The 19,164-nt window shown below is 42.4% G+C and overlaps 1 protein-coding gene across 3 annotated transcripts in view; it reads right to left on the bottom strand.

Moving 5' to 3' along the window:
- Nucleotides 1-4,272: 4,272 nt before the first annotated feature.
- Nucleotides 4,273-19,164, bottom strand: part of LOC135197028 (WD repeat-containing protein 89-like) — a 39,661-nt gene continuing 24,769 nt past the window's right edge. For all 3 annotated transcript variants that reach the window (XM_064223933.1, XM_064223934.1, XM_064223935.1), the window contains one exon: nt 4,273-5,997. In XM_064223933.1, the coding sequence (XP_064080003.1) occupies nt 4,833-5,966 (1,134 nt within the window). In that variant the 5' untranslated portion in view covers nt 5,967-5,997 and the 3' untranslated portion in view covers nt 4,273-4,832. The remainder of the gene's footprint in view (nt 5,998-19,164) is intronic.

The raw sequence follows: 19,164 nt of genomic DNA, 5'->3' as shown, positions 1-19,164 counted from the left end.
ATCAATGTGATAGTATAAAAGGTTTTTATCACACTCTTAAGGTGGTTGTTTAAGAAATGTCAAAGTTGTTTTTGCTGAAATAATGTATAACGTTTTGGACATAAGCAGACAGCAAGCGGGGTGAGGTATGTCCACTTACTGCCTTTGCTATGTGCCCTGGTCCTTGAATTCCTTAAACAAAAAGACAAGCTTTCCAAACAAGAGATAGCTTAACCTAACCTATAGCTCTGAAACCAAAGGTAAACAAGGGGAAATGAAAAAAAAAACTTGGTTAACTCACTTCCGCAAATTCAAGTACTCATTCAAGCTAGTCCTAGCGGTCAATGATTGTCGACACCAATTTTCTTAGCAGATAGAACTAATTAAATGTTGTGTAACATATCGATGATGTCACAAAAACACATCCATTGTCACAGTGACATTAGCCATGTGAAGGAAGTAGTAGCTACTTCCCTGTGAACTGATAACTCCTGTTCATTAATCTTTCTCCCACTCACCTCCTAAAGCTGAACAGAGCATTTCGTGTTGGTTACTGATTCGTAACCATTTTCAAAACAAACACTTAGATATGGAGTAATGAACCGCTCCATTTTAAATTAATTTCGATTATTATGATATCTATCACTGTAGTCTCTAGGTCAGCCCAACCGCTAGCCCCCCAACCCTACCATGCCACTTCCTTTGTCACCAGGTGCATAGAGGTCATCTGAAAGACTAAGGACAGTGTCGTTACTTTAAGGACCCATCCAATAAATATTGTTTACCCAATACTTGCAAAATGAGATCCCAGAAGCCGACGGACGGTGGTGATTGAGCAAGCGGGAAGGCTAGCTAGAAGCCACTGCCTTGTCATTGACTTCAGCAAGCACCATACTTCATTACAAAATACATTTATTTAATAAGGTGATATATCTATACTACGTTTAAAATATAACTGATACGACGCCTATTTATGTCGTTTTGTCCATGTCCAAGAAATTCAACGTTCCATTCATACTACATGTGACAGTTTAACTGAATCTAATTCGTAAGAGATAATTGTGCTGTGAGAGACTTCATTCATGACAGTGCAGCATGTTTACAATGGGTCACGCCCAGCGCTTTCCCACGTCCGGTAACCTCGGACTGAGGCCAGATACTGCCATAACTGGGTTCCTGGTTGATAATATTGATGATATTAAACACTTATAAGCTGTCATACTTTTTTAGTGGTTGTTTGTCAATTACCTATTTGTTGTCACGCCAGGTTTAATAGACACACTCAATCAATCTTGCCATGAAGACCATTGCTCCGTAGACAATTGGAGTGTATATAAGTATGATTTTATGGGATCTTCAAAGTAAGGGCTGATTAATTCAAGAGGCATCAATGTGGGAAGTTGTAGTATCTCGCTCAGTGGGAAGACCGAAGGAAATTGGAATGTAGCCTACACTATGAATTACCAGCGAAATTCCTTCCTTCCACTGACTGTCCTCTGATAATAAGTTAAATTGTCAACCGTGCATGTATAGTGTTTTCACTTCACACTAGTGCCAGTAACTCCAAAGGATTAATAAACTGCTTTGTACATCTAACTAAATAAATTCAGTGAAATAAATTTTAAGTAAGTTCAATTAGCCTAAAAGGGACTCAGAGTAAATTAAATTAAAAGGCCATAATACGTCCAGGCATGTTTAGTTAGGCCGAGGAATTCAAGTAAGCTTCGAACAGGTTAAAGTCAAATTGAGTACCAAAATTAATGGTAAATATGCAAACAGGCCTAATTTAGGTTAAATGCTCTATTTTGCCCATGTAATGATGTAAATCTACGTAAAATTGTTCAGTGTAATGCCTAGGCACAGTTAATTCTTACAGGCCCCAATATTATATGAGCCTAATTCATTGTTTTGTTAGTAGTCTTGCAAACAAGTGAGAAACGTTAATTAACGGAACTGCTTCTTAATTTACCCCTAACCTGAGACAAATCTTAACTATCAAGTTAGTAAAAACCAATGACCTCTAGTTACGTTCCTACAAATAAATTTGTAAATTGATAAAATTTATGCCACTTACCAGCATGTTCCAATGGCAAATGGCCACTTCAGTTCTCAACGAGTTCCAACAACAAATAACCATTTTAGTTCTTTGGTTATATCCCAACAAATTAATTAATTTTTAAAAAATTCTACTTTGAAGTCGGTGTTAACGGGTTTACGCAATTGTCATGGAACAGGAATAGCCATGTTGTTGGCCTAGACTGGCGAAAAAAAAGGTAAACGGCTCTTATCACTCTTTAAATTAATTCATTACCCATTTGAAAGAACATTTAAATATCTACTATATTTATTAAATTAATCTAACGGTATTGGTAATCCAATTTTAAATGTAAAGTACAAATAATCGAATTAGTATATAAAATGGTAGAATTTATGCTATGCTCACTAAAGAGAACGGATTCTAGTTGTTCGTAACTTTTAGCAGTGACTTTGTTAAAGTTAATATTATGTACAAATACATTTACAACAGTCAACAGTTAATGTCAGCATACAAATTATAAAAAATCAATATGCTACGTGTACATTAAACTCTACAATATTTTAATGCCTTGTGATACACGTATTGCCTAATTTATTATTCATTAGGGTTAGGTTTATGAAAATTTGGCTAAAAAGCCAAGCACTGCAGCACTCCCTACATTCAACGCTCAACTGAGAATAGGGATATTTATTTTAAAAAGGAAGCAGGAATGGAGGTAAAATAAATGGCCAAAGAGTAGGAATAGAACAGAATACAAAATGTAGGCAGAAGGCCAAGTGCTCGGAAATCCCAGGTCATTGAATGCTGAAAGGGAAATTGACAGAAAGGTTTGAAAGGTGTAACAGGAGCACTTGCAGTTGCACTATGAAACAATTGTAAAAGAGGATGGAAAATCAGATTGGAGAGAATAAGAACGAAGTGGAATTTATTAAGACACTGGCATGTTTGTTGATGGTATTTATGGCTTGCTTGTTAGTTTACATTATGTAGTTACCAACTTGTGGCAAGATGGCTTCAAATTCATTAATCTTGACTGTCACTGAGCATGAAAGAGTCGATTCTATTCTTTTCAACTCTCTTTTGTGTATACAATTCTAACCAAAATATAGCATTATTATCAAATAAGCTTTGTATTAATATGTTAGCCATAGAGTCAACTGTGCATTGAGGCTGGTGTCAAACACGTGTGGTTCTTAGGGTTTTTTACAGCTGGATGATAATTAACTCACAATTTGCAAAGATTAAACTTTGGCCACAATTTTTTAATCCTAATTTTGATACTGATCTTTCTACAAGCATTGACAGGATTATCTCATCACATCAACATATAACAAATGCACATTAGTTCCAAAAAACAAAGTAATCCATCAGTCTATTGCTTAAACCCCAAGACTGAGAAAGTAACATTATACGTTTAGTAACATCATCATCGACCTTCAGGAGTAAAACAGTTTTTTAACTTTTAGCCAGTCTACTGCAAATATAAAGATCAGCAAGTGATTTAAAACAAATCTTGACCAGTCCGTTGCGACCAGAGGAAACAATTCCTTATCTGTCCATCTTGGTCGTAACCATACAATGATATTCTACTTACACCAAGTTGTTCGGTATTTCTAAAACCAACTATAAAACTTTTACATAGTTTTACATATAGCTGCTACTCTAATACAAAAAACACTGGGCTGACACTTTGTTTAACTTAAGGCAAAGATCAAGGCCACATGAGCAGTCCCACAAAAGTATGCCATCAGGTTTTGTTTCGTTTTATGGTGTTTTTATGTTGCAAGGAACCAGTTGTTATTCAGCAGGCATCAGATTCCCCAATATAATGGCTCCAGTCTTTCCTTAATGAAAAGAGCCAATATCTAGAGGGAGGAGGCCAAGTTGACGTCACTGGAAAGGCGCACTGGTTAAACGGGCGCTGCGTGTCTAACATATCAAGTGGAGTCAAAAGTGATATTTGGGACAGCAAAATGTACATGGGATTTTCAATGTCAAAAATGCATTATGTCAGGTCTCTGAAAAGGTTCAAGCTAACTTGGGAACACAATGAACTCTGGAGCAAGTGTTATGAGGGGAAATTAAGTTACAGATATATATAACAGCAACAGCTACAACAACTTCATTCGCAGATTCTTGAGCAAGAAACATCCTTCCAGTCAGCCAAAAGTTTGGCAAAGACCACTTACAAAAACCACACAAAAGTAATTGGAAGTACAGTACTATACTGTATTAAGGTTAAAAACAAACACATATTAATATGTAAGGAAGGCTATTCCTTGTACAAGTTTTTATTTTCAGCCAACTTTTAATATGTAAAATACATTCTAATAGCAAAATTAATTTAGTGATAAATTTATTTTACTAAGGTTTTTACCTACAATTTGCAATACCTTTTAAGGTAATTTAAAAACTTATTTTCTATTGTTGTCATTTTCTTTCAAGTTCACTTTCCCCCAAATCACATCTAATTGTATGAAAATGAATTTTATTGTAAACATCTTCAAAAGTAATGATGATTGTCTTACACCTCAGAGGTGGAACATCAGAAGCTTTCGTTTTATATTAAATGTAAATGGTGGAAAATGTGAGAATTACAGTGGACTCACCATTCCTGACCCATTTTATTTTTTATTTTTTCAATAACAAAGAAATAACTGCCTCTTCTTCAGTAACACTACAAAAACATCACTAATCATTCCAATACTCCTTAGATAATACTATGCTCTTTGAACAGATTACTTTGTCTGTGAGGCAACACAACATTTTCCTTACATCTACATGTAAGAAAAATCAATGAAAACCTAAACTGACATTAATATGGTTTTTTCCTATAAGACTTAGCACTTTTAACCATTTCTTTTCTTGTCACACTACTGTCATCAGGCTTCCAAAGACGGACTACACCACATTCCCCAGCTGTAATAAAAGTGTTTGTTTTCCCATCATATAAAGCAGCCCTCGTTAAACGTTGCTCTTGCTTACTTTGAAGAGAGGCTTCGGGTTGCAGCAATCCTGTTGACAAATGAAGTTTCAAAGTGCCAAGGCAATCACTTGCATCCATCCCTGAACCAACTAAAATTATAGGATTATCACTCTCCTCAAGTGTATGTATACTTACAATGTATGATTCTTCAGACGATTTACATTTCATGGATTCTGTAACATCATTCCTGCTGAATGAATGCAACGGGGAAGCTTCTTTTATGTCCCAAAACTGTAATGAATGGATATCTGTAATTGCTCCTATTCTTTCATATTTCCCATTTCCTTTTAACCATGTCAATTTATCAACAGTTACATTGGCATTTAAGCTATACATCAGTGCATCATCTTCTTCCTTCTGGGACACATCAAACACATTTATCAGGCCATCTGTTGATGATGAGGCCAAGGAATCTGGGGTCACTGGATGAAATTTGACTTGAGTAATGTCATCACTATGACTTTGAGAATACCCACCTAAAGACTTGGAGTTTCTAATATCCCAGAATAACAAAAATACTTCACTCTCTATGAGTTCTGTGCCAGCACAAGCTATTCTTTCGTTCAATGACACATCAAATGATGTTAGCGGCTTAGCACAAGATCTCTCATCTTCACTGATAGTTTCAAGGATTTTTTCACATTGACCTGTTCTGATGTCCCATATTTTTAGAGTACCATCTAAGCTACTTGTCCACAAGAGATTATTGTCTGTCGGAGAATACTTAATTCCAGTTAAAGATTTTGCTTGTTTTTCAATTTCACTAACATTCTGAAGTGTATCCATAGTAAGTACAGCCACTGAATTATCAGATAATGAAACAGCAATTTTGTCATTGCTCTTGTTATGGCAAAGGGCAGTACAATATTCTTCTTTACTTGCTACGCTTGCACTCGTCACAGCCAAGTAATTCGTAGAAAAACACATTTTTTCTTGTAAGCACAAACCTTCTGACATATCCATAGTGATAATAACTACAGGAACATTAGGAAGCCTGCAGATAAAAAATGCAAGATTAGAAATCTAAACACTTCAAATCTATGTTGACATAAATTTTGCTTACTAACTATACTCTGTTTTTTTCCATATGTCCACCCACCTGTTGTGTTTGCGTATGGTAACATTGCATCCCGGGCTTTAGATAGTTACGCTATGTGTAAGTTTTAGGTAAATAAAAGGATATCTGGGTGTACATATGCAACTGAAAAGTGGTTTAATAATTTACTGTAAGCAAATTACACCGTTAATATTCGAAATAGGATATTACGTATTATAATTGTTGAATGTAAGCTGAATGTAACTATCTAAAGCCCGGGGCGCAGTGTTACCATACGCAAACACTACAGGCAGGTGGACAGATGGAAAAAAACCGAGTATAGTCAACATATATCACAAAAATATTTTTTGAACATCTCTGGATGATATTAGTTAGCTATACAGTAACATGTATAAAAGACTTTTGGCCCCAAGAAACTGATTATGATTCTTGTAATGAATTGTTCATGTACCAAAGGTTGCTTACAGTAGAACTAGACAGCCCCCTTCTCAATAAAAAACTGTGACAGGTAGTACAAAAAAATTACATGTTTCATAAACAAAAACCTCTCCCATTACAGTACGTTACTGAAAACCATATCAATGCTGCTATTTCCCATTCAAGGCTGATCTCAGGTGTCACAACTGGTTGTATTTTGCCTGGTGGTAATCACTATTATTATTAAATTAATTCAATCAGACCACTGAGCTGACTTTCAGCTCTCAAAAGGCTGGCCCAAAGGATTAGCACAAAATACCAGGTCTAGGCCTGAGGCCAAGCACTGGGACCCAATAGGTCATTCAGTATGATGATGAACGAATTAAAATGAACTTAAAAAACTGCACAGAGGCAAATGCTCTCATACTGAAACACATACTCACATCAAATTAATTTACTCATGCTTGACTGGGTAATATTAAACGATATCCTTGATTCACATTTCAGAAATGTGACATGTTTCCATTTCATAACTCACTGTTTCATGTATGAATAATGATTAACCAGGTTGAATTTTTGCTTTTCTTCAATGCTTCCAAGACCTACTAAAACCACTGATGTCTACTTTGAGTTTGGTCTCAAGATTACAGTGTATGTATGTGTCCACATTTTAGAGTGAAAATGATATTGTTATGATACAATAAAGTTTTATACATACTTACCTGGCAGATATATACATAGCTATTACTCCGTCGTCCCCGACAGAAATTCGAATTTCGCGGCACACGCAGCAGGTAGGTCAGGTGATCTACCCCCCCGCCGCTGGGTGGCGGGAATAGGAACCATACCCGTTTTCTAATTCATATTTTTTCTTCCAGCTGTCTCCTGAGGGGAGGCTGGGTGGGCCATTTAATTGTATATATCTGCCAGGTAAGTATGTATAAAACTTTATTGTATCATAACAATATCATTTTTATACATTCAACTTACCCGTCAGATATATACATAGCTGATTCACACCATTGGTGGAGGGTAAAAGACAGCTATTACTGAATATACAGGTAAACAACATACGTTGTAGGTAATAAATAAATAAAACCTTGGTTCCTATGTGTTTAGACGAAGGGTCGACTTCCTAGCTATTGCTAGTAGTCTGCTTCGTCTCATGAGCCTCAGCGAGGATGTGACCTATGGCTAAGAGTTCTTGTAGATCTGTCAATGGGGTCTTATCCACTTACTTGACAGAATCTAGTGGTCATTTGGTCAATGGGGTCTTATCCACTTACATGACAATACACCAATGCCTATTGGCATAATTTAAGGAGCACACACCGATCCCGATCACCTGATCCTAACACGAGGGTTTGTGCTTAATTTGAAAAGAGCTATCCCAAACTCACTTTCAAATAAACCCAGAAAATAATACACTTATGTTAAAAAAAAAAATAAAAAATAATTCACTAGTTAAGGATCAGTGTCGTCTCCCTATCCCAGCAACGCATCCGTGGACACGTATAACAAAGAGAGAAGGATCTCTCATAGGCCCACTTGATCTCCTTCGTGCAAAGAGGAGTCAACACAGAGTTGCATCTCCCGTTATTACAGCTAATATGTCTCTCACGACATATTGTTATGGAAAGAACAAGAATTGTTAAAAGCCCGCACTTCAAGCGCTTTTAATTCTTAGCTGTTTGAAGGAATCATCGAGTTACTCAAGAAGTGCTTTAGAGATTCCACTGTTCCAAAGAAGACCAGGGCTTTCTTTGAAATAGAACTCTTCTGGATGAAGCCCAGAGCCTGGCTTGCGCCTGGCTGGCGCTTCGCTTGCCTGGCGCCTCGCGTCTGGCTGGCTCCTCGCGCCTGGCTGACTTCTCCCCACTTGCTGGAGATTCGAGCTTGTTAAGAGTCTCGATGAAAACTGGCAATGTCCACCTCGGACACTTTATTTGCCTGATTTATTCGCCTCTAGCGCATCTGCGCCAGATTGGAGGCCTACTCCTTCTCCTCATCAGACAATGAGTGTTTATTTGGACTGTCTTGCTCTGGCGTCTTTACGCCTGTTTGGCATTTGGCGCCTGATTGGCGCTACATTGTCCGAAAGTCTGAACATCCACAATCGTTTATCAGGAGAATGGAAAAGGGTGGAAGAAATTCTTTCACGTTGAGCTTATGGCCTCCGTAACAAGGGGAGGTAATTTTAGTCAGCTACATCCAGTAGACGATAGGAAATCTAATAGTCCGAGAGACCAGTCTTCCTCCGAGGAGGATCATACTTGATACTTCCGTTGCTAACGAGCACTCTTCCTACATGTTGAAGAGTTCTCTTGTTTGCAAATCTTCCCTATCCTTGCACGAAGGCAGGGAAAGAGCTGGAAGTCTAAGGAGATTCTGAGCTGAAATTGGGAGGATTCCTGATTTCTAGCTCTTTAAATATCTCTTCGAACCTTCTGGGAAGTGGTTTTTTAAGCCCTCATCGTATTCCAAAGACTCTGTCAGCAAACGTTTAAACCTTATCTCCTTTTGTAGATGAGAATGTAAATACATTGCCTGGACAACGAATCCTTTATCTGAAAGCGTTGATCCAGGAATAAAAGGTTTGTTCATGAAACTTACCTGGCAGATATATATATAGCTGTATTCTCCGAAGTCCGACAGAATTTCAAAACTCGCGGCACACGCAGTGGGCGGCCAGGTTGGTGGTAGCTACCCATTCCCGCCGCTGGGAGGCGGATATCAGGAACCATTCCAATTTTCTATTCATATTTTTTCTGTCGCCGGTCGGTAAACACCTGTTTACAGACCTCCGCCCAGGATTTTTGGATTTGACTCGTTATAAGTATCTGGATTGACTTTTGGTTTTGACTCTGGATTGTTGGATTGGCATACGCGATAGTGGACTGTTTTTGGATTTTGGATTGGCTTTTCTATGAACGTGATGTCGGGATCAAGTTTCAGTGAGCTTCAGAGTGTGTGTGAGAAGTGATTGCAAGGTGAGGCTACCGAAATCATCGGTAGACCCCACACAGTATGTATGGGGTGTAGGGGGCATGTTTGTTTGCTGGTTGATCGTTGCATTGAATGCAAAAGTTTGACTGAGGATGAATGGAAGGTGTATGAATCCTATCGGCGTTAAGTTGGAGCGCGATAGGATCAGGAGGGGTCTTCCTCCAAGAGCTATTTCTACGAAAGGTAAGGGAAGTAACATTTCTCCTATTTTAACACCAGTAGAATTTGCTTCACCTAATCCTGTGTTGTTGCCTGCAGGGCCCTAGTTCTGTGTCTGGAGAAGGTAATGCCTTTCTCTGATTCTAGAGTCATTACGCACTCTAGAGTCCAAAGTGTTGGCCCTTGAAAACGGCTCGAGAGTAAAGTGTGTGATCGTGCCCCTAGTGTTGTGGAGGGGGCGTCAGATCGGCCCCATAATGCCTCTAGGTCTAGACCTCTGTCGGACTCCCAGAACTCAGGGAGTGGGCATGTCGAAAGCCGCAAGAGGGTTACGGGGGCTCCCCACCGATCTGGCGTCCCTTCGGCAGGACCTGTTGCTACTTCCCAGGCTGCCAAGGAGCGTGCTCAGGCTCGCATCCTTAAGGACTGTTTTTCGTCCTCCGAGGCGCCCTCCCCGCGCAAAGGGGTGGAGCGCTCGGAGAGACTCGCGTCCGTTGAAAAGGACTTTTCCTAGGGAGGACGCAATTTAACGTTCCCCTCTCTCCACTCTCGTTGCGGTCTTCGCCTGCGTCGTATGACGCGTTTCCTCCACAGAAGAGAGGTAGGACGTCGTCCGAGGACGACGCTGAGAAGCGCTTCTCTCTCGCGCCTCGGAGAGGCAGGTTGCTGTACCTGTAGTAAGGGAAGGAGGCGTCCCCCGCCCCTCGTCTTCTCGCAGGCGCAGCCCTTCACCTCCTCTCGGTTCTTTACCAACGAAGAGTATTCTTGCGTCGCTTCAAGACCAATTGTCGGCCTTAATGGCTCGGAAGACTCGCCCAGCAGCAGTTGAGCCTAAACAAGGAAGGACGCTAGACTGCCTGTCAAGAGGACGAGGCAGTCTCCTTCTCCGTCTCCTCGTTCGTCTCTGTCTCCGCCCGCACGTCAGGACGCCTTTGAGGACGCTCGGCAGGACGCTTTTGAAGACGCTCGTCGGGATGTTTTGCTTGACGCTTTGCCTGTGGAGAAGGCTTTTCGAGAGCGTCAGAGGACGCTTTGAAAGCGAAAGCTGGACGCTTGAGCGTGAAACGTAAGGACGCTCCTCGAGGGAGACTAAGATAACCTCTCTTGACGCGCAGCGCGGTCGGAGGACGCTCTTCGTGGTTCGAGCTCTAAAGATCGACAGAAGGTCGGTCGCTTTGAAGAGGCTGATATTAGTCATCCTCGAAAGCCTTTGTTGAAGGCTAGACCCGTTGGGCGGCACGCCCTCATCCAGAGGTTCAATCTCCTTTGCCTCTTCGGGAGGAAGGAGAGCTTAGTAGTCCCGGCGGACATCAGTTGGAGGGGAAGAACCAGCCGTCAGTGTTTCGTCGGTTTCCGACTACAAGGTGCTGGTTCGTCTTTTACTTTCTTTCTTCGTTTGGTGAGAAGTTCCAGCCTGCAGCTCCTAAGTCTCCACCCTCTCAGTTTTTCGTCTTCGAAGTCGTTGCAAGGGTTTCGGAAGTGGTGGAGATGAAGACTTCCTTGTCCACTAAGAGAGCCTTCAAGAAGTTGCAGGACTGGATGGAACGTCGGAAGGATCAGGGCAAGTCGACTTTCGCCCTTCCTCCTTCAAGACTCAGTGGGAAAGGCGGCATTTGGTATGAGACCAAAGCTGAAGTAGGAGTTAAGATCCCGTCGTCTTCCCAAGGGGACTTTGCTAGTCTGGTAGAACGCCCAGAAGAGATCCCTTTTATCGTCCGCTAAGGATTTCATGGACACCAACGAGATTGACCATCACATGAAAGGTCTGTAAAGACTCTGGAAGTCTTTAACTTCCTAGACTGGTGCCTAGGAGTCCTGGATCTTCAATCTAGGAGTCCTGATTCTTTGAGTCTGGGGGAGCCTGTCCAATGTGTTTGTCATGCATGGACAAGGCCGTCAGGGATGGTTCGGAAGAGTTAGTGTCTCATTTCGGCACTGCTTTCCTCAAGAAGAGAACGCTTTTCTGCAATTTTACAGCGAGGTCTATTTCTGCATCGCAGAAAGCAGAGCTTCTGCTTTAACCTCCTTTCGAGGCCATCTCTTCCCCCAGGCTATGGTAAGGGACCTGGCAATGAGCTACAGAGAAGTGGCTACCCAGGACCTCTTGGCCCAGTCTTCAAAACGTCCCGCATATCCCTACCACGTCGTCGTCTGGACGACCTCCTAGGAAGGTTAAAACCCTTTCGTAGCGCTCCTCCCTCGAGAGCTGCTCCTCGATGGGAGAGGACTTGCAAGAGGAAGAGGTTCCTTCAACCTAAATCCTCTAAGTGAGAGAAAGTCCTTCAGATGCCGGTCGAAAGCCAGGCTAAAGTTCTTTGCGGTGGGGGGGCGTGGAGAGAGAGAGATACAGATGCGTGGTCCTCAAGATAGTGGAACAGGGGTACAAGATCCCCTTTGTGGACCTCCTCCTCTTTCTACGACTCCCAGAGATCTTTCCCGTCGTATCGGGGAGGGGAGAAACATCAGGTTCTTTTAGATCTTTTGGATCAAATGATCAAGAAAAGAGCGGTGGAGTAGGTCTTAGACCTGGGGTCACGAGGATATTACAACAGACTTTTCCTGGTACCAAAGCAGTCGTCGGGGGTGGCGTCCAGTCTTGGACGTAAGCAGCCTGAATCTTTCGTAGAAAAGAAAAAATCAAGATGGAAACACCTCAGTCGGTTTCTAGGAGCCTAAGACGGCGACTGGATGGTGTCCTTGGACCTACAGGACGCATACTTTCACGTGCCTATCCCCCACCTCTTTTAAGAAAGTTTCTGAGGTTTTAGCTAAGGGACAAAGTTTGGCAATTTCGAGCTCTTTGTTTCGGTTTAAGCATGGCTCCGATGGTATTTACCATGCTCATGAAAAACGTAGCGAGATGGTTACATTCTGCAGGAATAAGAGTGTCCCTGTATCTCGACGATTGGCTGATCAGAGCATCGTCAGAAGAAAGGTGTCTGAAGGACCTTCACTTCACGTTGGCCTTGGCGAAGTCCCCTGGGACTTCTGGTCAACCTCGAAAAGTCGCATCTGACACAGTCCATCGTGTATCTGGGATTCAGATGGATTCAGTGGCTTTTCGAGCGTTTCCGTCCCAGGAACGACAGCTGCAAGGCTTAGAGAGAGTTTCGGCCTTCCTGGGGAAGGAAGCTTGCTCGGCGAGGGAGTGGATGAGTCTGCTGGGGACCATTTCCTCGCTGGAAAAGTTTGTTTCCCTGGAAGACTACACCTCAGACCTCTCCAGTTTTTCTTAGCAGACGAATGGAGAGTCAGAGAGGATCTGAATGCGACCTTTTCATCACCAGATCGGTGAAGAACCATCTAAGATGGTGGTATAGATCCTCGGAAGTTTCGAGAGGGGTTGTCCCTAAAGCTTCTGAGCCCAGACCTAGTGTGTTGTTTTCCGACGCCTCGGTGTCGGGATGGGGAGCAACACTGGGAGGGGAGGGAAGAATGTCAGGCACCTGGAGGGGGGAACAGGTGTCCTGGCACATCAATGTAAAGGAACTAGCGGCGGTTTTTTCTGGCGCTACAGTTCTTCCAACAAAAGGTTGCAGAGAAAGTAGTCCAAGTCAACTCAGACAACACCACAGCCCTTGCGTACCTAAAGAAGCAGGGAGGTCACACTCCCGTCCTCTTTTTTATTTAGCGAAGGGGAGATTCTGCTGTGGGCAGATGCGAGACGGATAAGGATCCTGACGAGATTTATCGCAGGAGTCCAGAAACGTCAGAGCAGACCTTCTCAGACCGACAAGATCAGATCCTGCCGACGGAATGACGTTGCACCAGGACGTCTGTCGAGAGCTCTGGAGACTGTAGGGGGTGTCCGTTAGTCGACCTATTTGCGACGTCGAGAACAAAGAGGTTGCCTCTTTATTGCTCCCCTGTGCTGATCAAGGAGCAGTCGCTATAGACGCTCTGCTCTGGGACTGGACGAACCTGGGACTTGTAATGCCTTCCCGCCATTCAGATCATGGGGGAAGTAGTAAGGAAGTTCGCGGCATCGGAGGGGACGAGGTTGACCCTGATCGCCCCGATGTGGCCCGCGAAGGAATGGTTCACGGAGGTAATGTCCTTCATCATAGACTTTCCGAGGACGTTGCCCTGGAGGAAAGATCTACTCAGACAGCACTTTCGCAAGATATCACCGAAACCTCTCCGCTCTGGGTCTGACTGCGTTCAGACTATCGAAAGTTGGCCAGAGCGAGAGGTTTTTTCTAAGCAGCTGCAAAGGCGATCGCCAATGCTAGGAGAACGTCCTCGAGAGCTGTTTACCCAGTCGAAGTGGGCTTCCTTCGGGCAATGGTGTAGAAAGGAGGGAATTTCCTCTTCCACTACCTCTGTGAGCCAGATAGCCGATTTCCTGCTATTTTTAAGAAATGTACAGAAGCTGGCTGTCCCGACCATCAAGGGATATAAGAGTATGCTGTCGGCAGTCTTCCGCACAGAGGACTACCTGTCTGATAACAGGGATCTTCACGATCTCCTAGATCTTTTGAGACATCCAAGATACCTCAGGCGAGGCCTCCTTCTTTGGAACTTGGATTTAGTCCTTAGACTGTTAATGTCGAGTCCTTTCGAACCTCTACATGAAGCGTCTCTTAGGAACTTGACGAAGAAGGCTCTTTTCCTAACTGCTCTGGCGACGGCGAAGAGAGTTAGCGAAATTCAGCCATTTGTAAGCGAGTGGGCTTCAAAGGGACAATGCTGTCTGCTCTTTGAGTCCCACTTTCTTAGCAAAGAATGAAAACCCGTCGAACCCTGGCCAAGGAGCTTTGAAATCAAGGGTATGACAAGCCTTGTGGGCCAAGAACCTGAGAGAGTCCTGCCCTGTCAGGGCTCTAAAGTTTTATGTCCACAAGACTAAAGAAGTACGAGGTCCCCTCAGATAATCTCTGGGTGTTCGGTTAACGACCCGATATACCATTATCCAAGAACGCCTTGGCGTTCTTTCTGAGGGACGTCATTAAAGAGGCTCATTCGTCTTCCACACAGATCGATTTGAGCCTCTTGCGAGTGAAAGCTCACGAGGTCAGAGCTGTCGCAACCTCGCTTGCCTTCCAAGGAACATGTCGATCAAGGACATCCTTGACGCCACCTTTTGGAGGAGCAATTCAGTATTCGCCTCACACTACTTGAGAGATGTGAGAACGATATACGAGGACTGTTGTTCTCATTGGGCCATACGTTTTCTGCAGACACAGTCTTGGTGGCTGAAGGTAGCTCTCTCCCTATCCCTTAGTTAGGTTTAGGTTAGTTTTTAGTTGTTGTGTTTTTTGTTGTGGTGAGGCTTTGGTGAGACCTCCATCTCTTAGCTTAGTGTTCAGGGGTCTTGGATAGTTGGTCAGGTGGTGGTCAGTTGCTTCGTTGCCCTCATTTGTATGGCTCTATGCTCTTGTCACATTGAGGTCACGTCCCCGGTTGACAGAGCATCCAGAGCGCACCAGCACTACAGGTCTCCACCTGGCTGGCACTCTGATTAAGCACAAGCAGGCTGAAGTGACAGTAATCACAGAGTCTACTTTGCTACAGGTGAGGAACCAAGGTGTATATCATCTACTTAATTTAAGTTTCCTACAAATCCTATCCTGTCTCTTCCCACCATCCGAAGGTGGGATTCAGCTATATATATATCTGCCAGGTAAGTTTCATGAACAAAATGTTATTGTTATAATACAATTAAGTTTGTTCATACTTACCTGGCAGATATATATAATTAAGTGCCCACCCACCTCCCCTCAGGAGACAGTGGCACTGATAAAATATGAATAGAAAATGGGAATGGTTCCTGATATCCGCCTCCCAGCGGCGGGAATGGGTACTACCACCTGGCCGCCCACTGCGTGTGCCGCGAGTTTTGAAATTCTGTCGGACTTCGGAGAATACAGCTATATATATATATCTGCCAGGTAAGTATGAACAAACTTAATTGTATTATAACAATAACATTTTTAGTTCTTTTGCCAAACATACCATGCTGGCAGGAACCCATTGCCTAGTCTTTCTAGAATTTGATTCCAGATTCCAAGCCCAAAATTTCACTCGTCATTTTGGTCCTTTAGTACCAAGAGAAACATTGATGAGGAGCAGTTCCATCTTGTCAGAACACGGAATCTGAGGCCCAAATAGGATCCCATTGTAATTATAAGATCTCCTAGTCTTGTCGTATAGAGGATTGTTATAAGATCCCGCAAGATCTTAATGCTCTGCTATCTCCAATTCCCTTTATAGAGACAGAGTATTTAGCCTTTTAACTGCGTTCTTTGATAGCAGAAAATATACAAAGGTGATTCCTTCCCTCTGAAAGGGAAGAAAAAACCGCTATGTGGTTCACAGAGGTATCGGAAGAGGACAGTTTCCTCATTCCCTCTAGCACGATCTGCAGTAATCATATATCTTATTCATGACTACTGTCATTTACCTTGAAACATCCTACCATTCATGTCCACTTCTGGTCAGTCTGCACGCAGACAGACTCAGAGTGGAGAGGTTGTTAAGGTCCATTTAAAAATAGAAGCTGAAAGAATATTCAGACTGTCCTTGGAAAGACTTCAAAAACTTGCTGTGAGAAGAACGTGACCTCTGTGAATCCAAACCTCTCTAAGTCTAAAATGAGGCATAACGTATTATCCTCTCTTTCTTTGACGCCCTTTGTCTTACATTCTGTAAAGAGTTTTATATTTTAGGGAAAAAAGACTAAATTTTTATTGCCCTTTCTATAAAATAAAGATGGCGTAGATTGCTACCTCTCTTATATTCTTTCTTCCCGTCCTTGTGCCTGGCAAACGAGAGACGGAAATTCTATCATCGTTATTCAGCAAAACAACAAATTATTATTATCCTATTCTCCTAATAAATGATCCAGGATCGAGGAGAATCATTCAAGATTCCTATCCTAGGACATCAGGCCGTAATGTACAGTTCAAATACTTGAAAAAGCTCTCACCCAATACTGAGAGCTCTTACGAGTCTTTTCCAGTACCAAAACATTACAAGGTCTCCCTTGTTATATGTTTACATAGGAGTAGGATATATAACATCCTGTTTAATAACAATGAAAGAGGAGAAAGAGGAGCTGCATGGTTCAAGGGACTAGCCGAAACGTGCAATAAAAAAGGGTTGCCAAGGTCTTTCTAAAACCTGCACCCAGATTAACTTATGAGTCCGATATATTTTTCTATCACTTGTCTCATAAGGTTGAGGAAAGCGAGAGACTTCTAAAGATATCGGTCTCTTCACCATGTAAAGTTCTATGAAGCACCCCATTATCCTGACACGTACTACGTTTGCCTGTGCGATATCTAGAATAATTGTCAGTAGAGGGTTGATCTGGCAAAGCAAGTTTCTCCCAAACAACTTTTCTTGCCCAGGAAAGAATCGCTCACTGCGACCACCTATATCACCTGACATGAGAAGTCTGTTCTTGTTAGAGACTTCCGCAATTTCAGTTAATCCTGACAAGGGCAAACGGCCGCCTGTGCGATAACTTGTGTCCCCTGTCAGAAAAAAACTGATCTTGTGTCAGTTCTCAAAGAGGAAACTCTTGGAAAGGTCGTCTCCAAATACTGAGAAATTGGAGTCCTGATGTCTTGCGCCTGGTGGCGCGCTCTCCTGGGAGGCGTCACGCTTCTGGCTGGCGTCTCGCGCCTCGCAGCGTCCTCGAGGCTTGCCTGTGCCTCGCTCCTGGGAGGCGTCACGCTTCTGGCTGGCGTCTCGCGCCTCGCAGCGTCCTCGCGCTTGCCTGGCGCCTCGCTCCTGGGAGGCGTCACGCTTTTGGCTGGCGTCTCGCGTCTCGCAAGCGTCCTCTGCGCTTGCTTGGCGCCTCGCTCCTGGGAGGCGTCACGCTTCTGGCCCATTACTTTGCAACCGTGGTCAGGAATCTCGATATCAAATAAGAAGAGGTGCTGTAAGAATCCTATAATTTTACAGTACTTCCATAGTTGGATTATTCTCAATTTTCCTCTAATTCGAGTATATCGGAAGGGGAATTATTCTTTCCTCGGTTAATTCTTCCGTATCCCCCCCACCCCCCCCCCCCCCTTTTTTCCTGAACGAGAAATATTTTGGCTAGCGCCTCCTACTAATTATCTTTATGTTATGTGCCAGAACATCTGTGTCTTTATGGTACCCGACATCCTTTCATATGTTAATTCCGTTCTTCTTATGAAAACTATTATATACGTAGTATCATTCCATTCAGGGAAACCATTCCCCACTAAAAGAATGTTTCCCATTCGACTCATACAACTTCTGCGCAATATCTGATTCTAAATACGGTTGTGTCGTTTCTCGAAAGACTAACCATAGCGTAGTCTTGAAGTGAATCTCTAATACATCTCTCTTCTCACTAAGTAGTACTCTAATAAGACATGCTTTTCGTAAGTATGAGTGCATAAATAATATATGTTCTGCTGCATTAGAATCCTTTAATCATGTTATCTACGGTAAACAGCATTGAAAGGTTGTAATATCTTTCTTATTGAAAGCTTCCTAACAAAAGGCAGACAATATTATTTATGACAGCTTCAGTATTCCCTCAATCCGAGGCTAAGACCACGATTGTAGGGAAGAGATACGGTTAGTTATCCCTTCCGCAGGAGAGAGAGCTGTAACCGACCGCTCACGGACTGAGAACAACATGGTACTGCCGCTGGACCGTCTCTCTCTCAATTCAAAGCGAAAGCAGTCTTCGAAAGCCGACTGGCCTTCCCTTTCCGAGTTGCCAGTTACTCCATTTAATAAAGGAATCTATAAAATTTTTATCGAGCTTCAGGAAGTTTTATATAAGCATAATTAAGCGAACGAGACTTCGACAAGTCTAGAAACTAAATAGGTGTCGTCTAAACAATCCTTTTTAACAATTTCTTCCTAGGAAAGTCCTAGAAGGGTACTGGTAATTCATGAAACCTCTTCTAACACGAATAAAAAAGTTTCAATCCTACTCTCAATTCACCAATAAAGATTTGCTTCTCCGATCACTTCTCGAAGACACGAAAGCATCATATAACTTATACTCTAGCGTAATAGAATACTCTATAATACTGTTACATTAAGGTAACCGTATTAATTAGGAAATTTTGTAAGGATTTCACTTGACCATTATAGCATAAATTTCGGTATGTGAGTATGCCTTGCCATACCGTAGCCTAAGGCGTTTGTCCTAAGCATGGTAGGAGCTAGAAGCTTAAAAGTCATATATATATAGCTTTATCACTCAACGATATCCATATAAGTCATTCGATTGACAAATAATCTAAATCGTTCTAATCAGAATAGATCTATATCTAAAAATGTACCGATGGGGAATCTTATGTTTGAAATACAATTTCATACCCCCATGGATAGCGTTCTCGTCTAGTTGCGAAAAAAAATGTTCGAACACAATGACTATCACAAATGTTATCGAATGATCTTAAATATTAGAAGGCGCTAAATCGTCGCCTGATTCGAAAAGGTGGATCGATTAAAGTCATTCTCATTTTGATAATTCTACCAGAAGGCATTATACGAGGATCTTCGTCAAATTCATTCATTCGAAGT

Source organism: Macrobrachium nipponense, chromosome 18 (genome assembly GCF_015104395.2).
Source record: "Macrobrachium nipponense isolate FS-2020 chromosome 18, ASM1510439v2, whole genome shotgun sequence".
NCBI lineage: Eukaryota > Metazoa > Arthropoda > Malacostraca > Decapoda > Palaemonidae > Macrobrachium > Macrobrachium nipponense.
This window is presented reverse-complemented; position numbering and strand designations above follow the sequence as displayed.